The 12,517-nt window shown below is 35.8% G+C and overlaps 1 protein-coding gene across 1 annotated transcript; it reads right to left on the reverse strand.

Moving 5' to 3' along the window:
- Positions 1-14: 14 nt before the first annotated feature.
- LOC136812689 (U1 small nuclear ribonucleoprotein C-like) lies at positions 15-12,493 on the reverse strand. The gene is made up of 5 exons (XM_067069216.1): positions 12,372-12,493; positions 2,100-2,142; positions 1,731-1,839; positions 1,302-1,460; positions 15-908 (listed from the first exon to the last, which is right to left on the reverse strand). The coding sequence occupies exons 1-5, from the start codon at positions 12,377-12,379 to the stop codon at positions 589-591; spliced, it is 639 nt and encodes a 212-aa protein (XP_066925317.1). The 5' UTR covers positions 12,380-12,493; the 3' UTR covers positions 15-588.
- Positions 12,494-12,517: the final 24 nt, after the last annotated feature.

Raw genomic sequence — 12,517 nt, forward strand, 5'->3', positions numbered from 1 at the left:
AAACAATCCATTGGTAGTTTTTAAAAACAATTAATTCGATTAATCTTTTGAATGTCGTACATAAAATGTTCTTTAGGTTAAAAGTTAAAATTTACAAAACCCTGAAGCCATATTTGAAAAAAAACCTAAGGAAATCGGCAAGTCTCAGCTCAGAACTGCTCCACTTTGAAAGGCTAAAAATATAAAAAATTACAGTATTTTGATAGCTAACATCCAAAGACTAATTCTAAAAACCAACCTAACCTGACCTAAGATTCTTACATTTTTTCTTTTCGAAAAGATTCGGGCTGGTAAAAAGTACCATTTGCACCAAACTGAATGTGGTTATTAAATGACATCTCCGACTTTAAATGTTTCATTTTTGGTCAATAAGTTTTTGCGTACTCAAAATCCATCCATAATCCAAACTCTCAAAGTTTTATTGAAATTTCACATTAAAAAACTTAGCCATTAAAATATCTCTCCAAAGTTTCTTCAAATTTTCCTCAAATTCGGTCCACCTCTCAATATAAAATCAACCAAGACTCCAAGATACCCAAATATCCAAAATGTACATATGATAGGTATTTATTTATCAAGTGAACTCAATCAATTTCTGAAGTGTGGTCGATTTGGTGGGCCACCCTGTGGTGGGCGAGCGTTGATACCCATTAAAGGTCCTGGACCCATATTTGGCCGTGGTCCTCTCATATTAGGGCCGGGTCCACCCCTCATATTTGGTCGATTAGGTGGACCACCAGGTCCTCCTGGGCCGTTAGGTCGTTGTGCGGGGGGTCCTCCGCTCATGGGTCCTCCTGGTCGTTTATTAGGATTTGAAGCTCCTGGTGGCCCACCGGGGCCGGGAGGTCCGTTCATTGGACCACCAGGACCAGGAGGTCGCATGCCTGGAGGCATTGGAGGCATCATACCTTGAAAAAGATGGAATAAAAAAGAGTGGTTATGGATGTGGATGATTAAGGTTTTAATAAGTGATGATTGATGATTTATATTATATTATAAGTTATGCAGAGTTATGTACTTTGTTTATCACAAGTGAGATTTCATAGACGGAAATAAGATCTGGGCAAGAGACTGAACTTGAAAGCAAGAACGATGAAAGTGAGGAAGTAGTAGGAGGAAAAGAACAGGCAGAATTGTGAAACTTGATACGCTAGTGAGGGAAATAATAGTGAGTAAGAGATCAAGTGAAGACATTTCAAAGACCATTACAAATAAAAAAAGGCAGTAATGAAAATAAACACCATTGCAAGCAATGAATAGCCATTGAAAGATTGAAAAGACATCATTATAATAAAACAAACCTGGTGGCATAGGTGGCATTCCAGCGAAGGGCATTGGTGGCATACCCGGCATTCCAGGCATCCCTGGCATACCGGGTGGTGGCATCATACCGGGCATCATTCCAGGGGGCATATTCATTCCAGGAGGCAAGTTCTTGGTAGACTTCTCTGCTTGCTTGACTAAAAAATTGAAAAAAAAATAAATTTAACAGTATTTTATGAAAAGGCAAAAAAATGGTAAAAAACTTGAAACCTAGTCAATCTTTTACACAACTTAGTAGTCAAAAGTTGAAATTCTCCTAAATTGCTTAGAGAGAAATCAGTAGTAACGAACGTGGATGCAGTTGGAAAAAGATTACATCAGTTTCAGTATTTGGTGTTTGAAACCTCAAAAAAAAGTGAAATAGATAAAGACTAAATAAAATCTGGTGGAACAAAAACAAAACATACTGGTCTGATCAATCAAGGCTTGGGCTTGATCTTCCATCCATTTAGCGTAGTAAAATTTGACATTGTCTTTATGTTTGCGTCCATTGTTGTGTGTCTTTCTTACTGAAGGCTGTGGGGAAAAGCAAAAATCAATTTATGGTTTAGTTCTGAAGAAATAGAATGCTTTTTAGGTACTACCCTTTAATAATAATATATAATTATAATGGCACAGCAAATTATCCAAATTTGCAGATCATACAATCTTCAATTATTTAATAAAGAAATTTTCTCAGGCAACGAATCCTTTCGAATCAGTCAAGTTAAGTTCAGTCAAGTTCATGAAAAGGCTTATTTACAAACCAATTTTCAAAATAATACAAAACAACTTACTGAGTCATGCGTTAGGTAGGTGTCACAGTAATCACAAAAATACCTAAAAATGAAAAAAACATAAATGACGAAACTCAGTGGATACCACCTAGTGGTGGTTAAATTCGAGAAAATAAAACAAGAAATGCTCTAACTAAGCCTTTCATGTTATTAGAATAGGTAAAAATCTAACCAACTACTGCCAAAACCTGGGAGGTCATCACTAACTTTGGAAATTCTGCTATTCAGATCTTTTTTTCTTACCTCCTATTAGCCAACTTTGAGTTGGTTCTTTCAAACACCTCATTCCATGTTAGGAAGTACTTTCCCTTGTTAGGGAAAGTTAACAGTGAAAAATTAATCATAAATACAAGTTTTTTTATGAGCATATACAGGCTCTCTTTTTGGTACCTAAACAATGGCTCTATTGTTTAAGAACAATAGAATGCTAAGCATGATGCAAGCCTGGAGACACTTTCTTATAAAAAACATGTAGGAAACAGTAATAATAAAAAATGTATTTGGCTGCTGTTGTACTTATTTGAAGACTTCTTTGTTTGCCATACCATTCTATATTGACTTACACGTGTGTTATATGTGCGATGCTGATATCTAAATAACATTAAATTTTTCATTTGCAATATACTCAACAAAAGAACATTCTTCTTTTCATTCATTTTTTCCAAAATGCGAATTTTTCCCTGTTATTATGGGCAAGCATCCCGTTGGTAAGACCCTATATTTTAAATTTTAAACACACTTCTTGTAACACCCCCTAAACTGTTTTCAATACGAAAACCTTAAAGATTCTTGGAGTAACCTTCAATAATCCCCTAAATGAATTTAAAAAAGAAATCAAGCAATGGAGGCCCACAACTTGTCCTTGCCGAAACTGTCGCACCTTTATCCATGGCGTTGGATTTATTGATTGTATGAATATAAATTAACTAGCCGGTACCCGGCGTCGCACGCCGGTTAAGCTGTAGCTGAACGCACTTAAAGTCCTTTGGATGTTAAAGCTGGCTTAAAAAACGATCAAATGAATAAAAAGGTATCTTCAAAGTTTGACTCTAACCCTCGAACCCTCCCCGAAGATCTTTTTCTCGCTTCGCTCGCATTAAATACGCCGTCCAGTTTTCGAGAATTTGAGAAAATGTCATGGTAAAGAGGAGTGAAATGTAGAAATGACAATTCTTCAGGAAAAAGCGGGAAAGCCACAAAGAAAAGTGCAACTTTGTTGTTATCAGATTTAAAAAGATAAATAAGTCAATTCTAAATTGCTTTTTTTAAACCCTTATCATAACATTTCGAATTTAAACATATGTAAAATGACGTACACAGTTTTTAACAGTATCAACCACTTGAATGTTTTTATATGAAGAAAGAGATGGACTAATTTCTTCTCTTGCTTTTTATCGCCCTTTGAATGCTGTTATTGTTCGACAAACTTTTTAATTTTTATGTTTTGATTTACATTTGAAAATGTTCTTTTCTATAAAAGAAACTTGTTTTGTTTTGAAAAGAATTCGAATGTCATTAATAAATACGATCGTTAAATACATTCCAAAACATTTCAAACAAAAGAAAAGAGAAAAACAGGATCGGGCAAAGCTGGGCAGAAATGAAAATTACTAAATGTAGATGGGCCTTAAATTTCAAAACAGAGGCTGAATAAAGTCTAAACCAGGCTCTATCTGATCTGTCAATCAAAACAAACTTATCGAGAACAAAATATTGCTTGCGAAATCGAAAGTGGCACACAAAAAATAAACAAACAGACATACAGACTACGGCTATTAATATATAGATTTGTAAATAATAGTTGATTAGCCTCGAGCTAAGTACACATTGTACTACTTTACATCAACTTTAAAGAAAAGAAGCATAAACATAAACATAATACAATGCACAACAAGCAATATGCTGAAAGGATCAACCTGTAAATTTCAAGAAATAATTTACCTTACACCTATGGTAACATGAGGATTCGAACCTTGTAGGGAATTTACACTTGATAATTATCGGTCTTAGAACAAATACTGGAGAAAACATTCCCTACATTGCCCGATGAGGGGAGAAGAATCTCTCGAAATGTAGCCAAACAAAATAAATTGGGACCGCCGCGTAATTGGTGCCAAAATTTCTCCACGTGAAAGTAGAAAAATCAGGCTACTATTTTGAGCACTACTGACGGTCTAGCCCCGCTTGCAGAGTGGATAGCCTTACGATTGGATTTATCAAAAAGAGTTTTTTGTCCAATTTGTCTAACATTTTTTGTTGTCCAACTTTGTTGAATCTAATATGTTTAGTCAAAGGTTATCAAATAATCACAATTTTAATAACCATTTTTAAAAACAAACTGTTCAATTAATTATGTCTGGTTAATAGGGGACCATTCAAAAAGTATGTACGCTCAAAATCGGTGAAAACCTTGTACGTACGCTCTCGTACGCTTTGGCATTACCACCCCCCTTCGCGTACGTACGCTTTTGAAATGACCCCCCCTTCGAAAAAAATTTAGGTCATATTAAAAGGTCTGTACAAAGGTAAATTAGGGGATTTTGAAAAAAATTAACTAAGTTCAACTTCTGTGTGTCTTTGTTGATGATATAATCAGAAGATCTAACCAAACTTTAATTGAAATTTTGTTTTGTTGAAAAATGTCAAAGCGTACGTACCTTTCTACTTGATCTCCCCCTCCCCCTCGTACGCTTTTGGTGGTACCCTCCCCTCCCCCTCCCCCTCCCCCTCCCCCCCCCCTCAGAGCGTACGTACTTTTTGAATGGTCCCTAGGATTTCTCAGACTGCATTCCTTTTGAAAAATAGGTTGGGGGAAGGTGATTTTAGTCTTATTGGCCTCAACCTGTTATTAAACAAGTGATATTTTTATGGACCTACCTGGTTATGCATTGAACACATATAATCGATATCTACGTGAGCGTGACCATTAAACAATCATTCAGAACACAAATAGTGACGATCTATTAAAATTAGTCGTTTGTTTCTTATAAAAAAAAGTTTAGAAATCAAAAGTTCATGCTCTTGAAATACTCTTTCATATTCAAAACTTTGTGAGCAAAAAAACATTGATCTCATCAAAATATTGAGTAATTTGGCTAAGAACATTGATGTATGCTTATTAATAGTGATTCTTATAGATAAAGATGCGTTTTTTGAGCTGAAAAATTCGTTTTTTACAAAGTCCATAAAACTCGTTTTTTAGCCGTTTTTTGGCCCAAATTTGCCTAAAAAAATTTTTTCTTCTAAAATTGGGCTCTGTCACATTCGAGGGTTTATAGTTATGCATCTTTGTGCAAAAAATCAAAAAAAACTAATGAGCCAATCTCAAGAAAAGCCAGGGGGGGTCACTTGGTCAATTTCAGACATCATGCCTGTTTTTGGGGTGGTGGTCAATCTTTCAAAATGTTAAAAAGCAGTTAGTACAGATGTGTACTAACTGCCAAAGGGGTGGTGTCTGAGAAAAGTTCAAGAAAAAAAACTGTACTAACCAGTACTAACTGCATTTCCTAGGAAGCTCTGACTACCAGATCTTCTTTCCAAAGGCTTAATATTATGGTTGATTTTTGGTAGCAATATTCAACAAAAAAAATATTCATTCAACAAAAGCAAATTTATATTCAACAATTTCATTTTCATATTCAAGAGATTAAAAATTGGTTCAACAAGATAAAAAAATTATCCAAGAATGATAATTATATGTGCAAAAAATAATATATGCATATTTTGAAAAAATATGTGCTAGTGATTTAAAGTGGCCTGGTCTTCATATATAATTCTACATATTGAGGACATTGTTCAAGTACGTAATATAAGCGTTATATCAAACTCCCTAACAATTTTTAGTACAATGCTAAATCAAATTTCAAGAAGAAGGTGGCCCCCTGGCTAAAGAGGGCACTGACCTTGACGGCCGGCAGGGCCACTGGAGTTGAAAAGTGGTACCCTGCCAGATATGAATGTTTGGTAAATTCTCCCCTAATAAGCACTGTTGTGGAAAAAGTCTCCATAACTCTCTTTTAGCAAATATTTTGGTTTTTGAACCCGGAAAATAGGTTATTCAATGTTAGGGAACATATAATTTTCCAGACAGACTATTGAAAAAGGTCTTTCGTGGATGCTTAGCTTTCCTTTCGCATTGTAGCTTTCTCCCAATCCTGGCGTGAAAAAGAGTTTTCTTCTATAATATGATAGAATAAGCTACATTATCATAGTATTACACCGTATTACACTTTAATATTCTATTACACCTATTATAGGTATGTCGCTAATATGCTAACTTATATGAAGATCTGTCCACTCCGCGACTTAGACCTCATTTCATTTTCTCGTACAAATTTTAATAGTGTTGAATATAAAAAGCCATGCTTCTAGAATCGTAATTTACTTTTTCTTGAATGAATATTTCCTTTCTTGAATGATTTTTTTCTTCTTGAATATAAAAATGAGATTGTTGAATATAAATTTGTTGTTGTTGAATGGATATTTTTTTATTGAATATTGCTACCGAAAACCAACCATATAATATGCGCTTTTTTGTTTGAAATCTGTTCTTGGTTAGCTCTAATTTTGCTTCTGTTTTTCTGTGTCGTGCCGTTCTTTTAGAATCGTTGATGTTTATCTCGTTTGGTAAAATGTGCGCGCGATATATACTAAATTGCCCTATATGGCTAAACTTTTTTGAAAATTCAGTGTTTCGAGTATGACTACATGACACCAAAATCTTGTGTTTCCTCAGATCGCTCCGTTTTCGCACTAAATCCTCATATTGCAGCAAAAGAACCCCTACGATTGGTTTGTTTTCCCCGTTTTCCCGCGCGTTTATTTATTTGAACCGGTTGCTATTGCCTACCTACAAAAACTTTCGTTGATGTTTACATAATCCGTTTTCGTTTTCGCTATAGAAATCCTGGTTGACAGACCCTTTTTCAATGTCTAATACGGATTATCCTGCCCGTTGTTACCTGTTTTTTCATTAAACCCCCATTATTTTGCCTAGGAGCCGATTTTAGGGGGTGGTACCCAAAAAATAGAATTCAAAAACAGTTAGTACAAGTGTACTAACTGTCAATGGTGGTGGTCAAAAAAAAAATCGTCAAAAATCAGTTAGTCCGGATGATTTCTTGTACTAACTGCTTGCCCCCCCCTGGAAAAGCTGGTAACTAACGAACGGACGAACGAACGAACATACAACGGTTAATTTATAGGACCTCCATTTGGGTAGGTAAAAAAGGAAGGGCTCAAGACTAGAACCCCCAATACGAGAAATTTAACTGGCTGAAAAAAAATTATCATCATCAATTTTGTCAATTGTCAGAATCAATTACTCACTGGAAATACGCAACTTTCTGAAGTTTAATTTTTTCTTGGTTGTTCTTCATTTAAAAATAAAGATAACTCTTTTCCTTAATTTCTCAAAAAAGACAAATGGTAAATTCTATAGCTGTTTTGGCGAACGCGGCGGTCTTTTGAATAACTAATTACCCCACAGCAGTTACCTAGAGACAATAAGCAGGCTTTATCATTTGAAAACTCTAGGCGTGTGGTCAATCACACTCCTAAAACCTTAATTTTTGTTATTTAGACGTGTGATAAGAAGTGCTATGTACAACTTTTAGTAGTGGAATCTAAATTTATGGGGTATGATTGATTGCACTCCTTAGGGATTTTAGATGTGTGCGGAGGTGTGCGCGTGCTATCGCACGCCTTAAATGATGCAGCCTGGACAAGATAATTTATCATGTTTTTATTGGCTGAGGGAAAGTAATTTGCCAAAAAATCTATTATAACGGGCAGTTCTGAAAAAATCCTAATATGCTTCTTTTGACGTATTAAATGACCATATGCCTAAGACCCCCAATTTTCTGTGCCAAACTTACGTCCTTTTAGAACCAGTTTGAACATGCCATAAGTTACACAAAATTACGAGTAAAAAGCGAGAAAAAGAGGTATTCTGACCATTCTACGAAAAGTGCACTCACGCTGCCAAAAGAATATCTTGCAAATTGATATATGCATAAAACTGACAAAATCCTTTCTTTTTTATTCTTAGGTGACGTCACCATAAGAACAATGGAGTTTGCAAATGCAAAATAAATTTTTCTATTTTTGAATTAAGAAAATAATATGTAATATATTGTAATATATTACATTTGATTGTCAATGCAAAAAGATACTTCTTTACTTTAAGAATAATCTGCTTTGCTTCAACACTTACCCCCGGATTGTTTTAGTAGGCATTTAGGCGACCATCGACCATTGTTCTGTTCGCATCACCTGCCCGCATCATATTTTCTGCTGATTTTTCGATGCAGAGAAGCGGGAAAAAAATTTGTGCTTTTAACGTATAGCTTTTTTCCGGCTAGTTCGAAACACGGGTCACGGGTCACGGGGCACGGGGCACGGGGTGACGGGGCAGCTCAGATCAAAGTAATTCAAACAGAAAATGCTTTAAAAACACTAAAAATTATCGAAAAAATCCATTTTAAGGTATTTTATCCACGTATGACTATTTAAAACGCTAAAACCTAACCACGTGCTTTCCACGTGCTTTTGAAGTTTGCGTCGTGTATAATGCAGACCAGAAAACACCGCAACATATTACATACATATAATAAGCTTATATTATCAATAATACACTTTTAGTGTTATATGCATGTTATATGTTATACGTAAGTAATATACATATTACAATTCCCATCGCCTGAAAAGCGAGCTTTCTCACGAAAATGATAGTACGGCTATTGTTAAATCATATCTCATTATATCCCCTCCATCACTACGAGTATGAATATAATTTTAATGGATAATAACGTAGAAATGATGGTATTTTAAAGTGTCAATATTTTGCACCTACCATTATGAATTTTTAATAAAAATGACGTAATTATACTCATATCTCTAAAACCACTATCTTGCAGCATTTAATCGTTTTAAAACATGTCAATCTATATCCAGTCACATGATTAGCATCCTATTGAGTATGAAAAAACATTTCGCTTTAAATTGGTTCAGAGCCTTATATTTCAGGATTTTGACAATATTTTTGTCATTCAATATCATTTTTTGTCAAAATTTGTGGGTGACATATTATTTAAAAATTTTCATGATAATACAATTCGTATATAATTGTTTCAGACATACTAGTAGTATTAGTACTATTATATGTGTTATGTAGTACGTGTTATGAATTATACGTCATGATATAGTTATATTTTTTCCGGTCTGTAAATTGTATGCCCCGTGCCCCGTGACCCGTGACCCGTACCCCGTGCCCCGTAACCCGTGACCCGTGTTTCGAACTAGCCGGCTTTTTTCATTTAAGCTCTTCTCTGCAGAACAAACAAACACATAAACAAAACAAATAACACATAAATTATATTGAAACTAAGGGGAGAACAGCGTTATTTTAGCTGTACTTTGCAAGAACATATAACAGATAGCTATAGCTCCCTCCATCAGAAGAAGAAATTGGCTTTCTGACGCGATTTTTGAAAACCCTTAAATCTTTCTGTCCGCCCTCAGCCCTGCCTCGTGTATTTTTAACAACCGCTGCGACGTGAACAGAACAATTTTCCGATGGCTACCTTTATAGGTCACGTGACTACTAAAGACACACGTATGTGATATAGGCGCTGTGGTGGTATAGTGGTCATTGACCTTGGTTGCTACACAGCTACAGGTGACTGAGGTTCGATTCCCACTCGCAGCGATTCAATTGCGGCAAGTGAATGAACCAGTTCAAGGTGCTGACAGGGCGCTAATTGAAAGCGTCTATAGTTGTGAAAATGGGCCTTAAAAGCCTTCTCTCTGAGACTCGACCATAAAAAAGCAAATAGAAGAAACACCCATCATGATGAAACCGACTGACCGAAAGTGTAATAACACAAATTATTGTGGAAGTGACGTTTAAAACGATTGTTTGGGAAAAAAATGCACAAATTTTGTAATATCGATATCAAGGATTGTTAATGGACTGTTTGTTTTGGAAAAAACTCTTGTATATATATTGCTCATTCCGACATTTTAAATTTTCCAGGGGTTTTGTTGTTTGGAATTGCTTAGGTCAGGGTTGCTAGTAACAGCTTGTCACTGTGCCCGGTGCATACTCAGCGCCTTGGGCCTGCAGGGTTGTTAGTGATGGCTCAAATTTCAGTCAGGTTAAAAAAGGGGCAATTTTTACCCATATTATAATAACATTACCCCCGTCTTTTTTGTCATTCTATAAGTATTTCCAAATTTTGTGTTCTGCTGTGCGAGTGTGGCTCAACAGATAGCGCGCTGGGTTTCTGATCGCGAAAATTTGATCCCGCTAAAAAATTTGAGAGTTGAAAACCGCGAAAATTAATTCCCGCGAAATACAATGTTTTTCGAAATTTGTCCATAAAAGGGCAATACCGCGAAAATTAAAACCCGGGAAAATTTCAGAATGGAAAAAAACGCGAAAATTAAAACCCGCGAAATGCAATTTCCAGACGATCTCAATCGAACGGAATCGGCGATCTAACCAGTCGAACCAAATCAAACGCATTTCGACCGATTGAAATTCGATTGTCCAAAGCAATCGAATCTCAATCGAACGTCAAAATTCTGGGTAATATTCGATAGGTTCAATTGTTGTTCGACTGGTTCGATTGTCGTTCGACTGCATTCGATTGTTCGGGTGAAACAAGGCATGTCCCAAATATATTTTGCGTGACGCGCACCGCTTCCAATTATTCCTTAACTCTCATATATAGCTCAAAAGAATCAAATCAACGAGAGGATTTCGAAAAGGGTCAGCTTTTTAACAAAGATTAGTCTCTCTAAGGGTCGGATCCTAATCGAACGCAATCGAACATCAATCGAACGCAATCGAATATCAATCGAATCTGAAAATTGCGGTAATATTCGATTGAGATTCGATCGCGTTCGACAATCGAATTTCAATCGGTCGATTGCGTTCGGTTTGGTTCGACTGGTTAGATCGTCGATTCCGTTCGATTGAGATCGTCTGGCAATTTTTTGGATATTTTTTTTTCGACCGCGAAAATTAGTTCCCACGAAAATTAGTTCCAATATGCAATAAGGTAGTAAATAAGTTAGAAAAGTCACCAGGGGGGTCAGAAAAAAGCCTCAGAGAAGATTGGCAGAAAAAAGAAGTCGTATCGGAATGAGCAATATACAAGAGTTCTTTCCATTTGTTTTGGTGGAACCAGTCAAAAAAAGGTTTCCCCCATAGTGAGAGCCACTATGTTCTAAAAGTGTCCTTCGTGTGCACAGAGTTGTTAAAAGCAAACTAAATTTTTTAAATGATCAATTAGGTCCATAAGATCACAAAAACGAGTGGTGAGAAAATTTTTGACCATTTTGCTGGTCCCCATGTGACGTCATCAATTTTGCTGGGGCTTGAAAATGAAAGTGAAAATTAGATGCTCATATATGGCTCAAATGAAAGATATTTATCCAAGGATTCCAAAAGATATCACAACATGTACCTGAAAATCAATATTTGAGAAGCTATGAAGGAAAATAGCTTGAAAAATGACGTCATCGATGACGTCATCGACAATAAAAAAATCGTCGAAATCGAAAATTTTTTGTTTCGTTTGAAAGAGGACCATCTAGTGAACAAAAAATATTACTACAAAAAAAATCTGAATTACTCCTTAAAAGCCCCTGTCAGCAAATTTGTAATTCATTAAATTTGCCTGTGAAAGGTTAGCTTCGGGCACGCCCAGGAATCTTTAAAAAGCTTGAGAGTCAAGTCAAACGCATTTCACAGAATAATTTCCTATTAAGTGAAATTCAAGGTTTTCAGTAGTAATATTTTTTGTTCCCAAGCAGGTCCTCTTTCAAATGAAACAAAAATTTTTCGATTTCGACGATTTTTTAATTGCTGATGACGTCATCGATGACGTCATTTTTTGAGCTATTTTCCTTCATAGCTTCTCAAATATTGATTTTCAGGTATATGTTATGATATTTTTTGGAATCCTTGGATAAATATCTTTCATTTGAGCCATATATGAGCTTCTAATTTTCACTTTCATTTTCAAGCCCCAGCAAAAGCGATGACGTCACATGAGGACCAGCAAAATGGTCAAAATTTTTCTCACCACTTGTTTTTGTGATCCTATAGACCTAATTGATCATTTAAAAAAGTTAGTTTGCTTTTAACAAGTCTGTGCACACGAAGAACATTGTAGCTCTCACTACCACTTTCTTTGTGAGAAGTGAAGAAAAACTTGAACAAACTGAAAAAAAACGAGATCAAATCCTCAAAGTTGTACTTACTTCGGCATGACAGTATAGTTTGGTTATAAGCGAAGAAAACAGGAGGAAATGATTCTTCTAGTTTGTGAACAGGAACGTCTGGACCAGGACTGCAGTGACGACTGCTGACTACGCAGATTGAACGAAGTAGAATTCCATCTACCACA

This window comes from Clytia hemisphaerica, unplaced genomic scaffold (assembly GCF_902728285.1).
Source record: "Clytia hemisphaerica strain Z4C2 unplaced genomic scaffold, Clytia hemisphaerica genome assembly, whole genome shotgun sequence".
In the NCBI taxonomy this organism is placed as follows: domain Eukaryota; kingdom Metazoa; phylum Cnidaria; class Hydrozoa; order Leptothecata; family Clytiidae; genus Clytia; species Clytia hemisphaerica.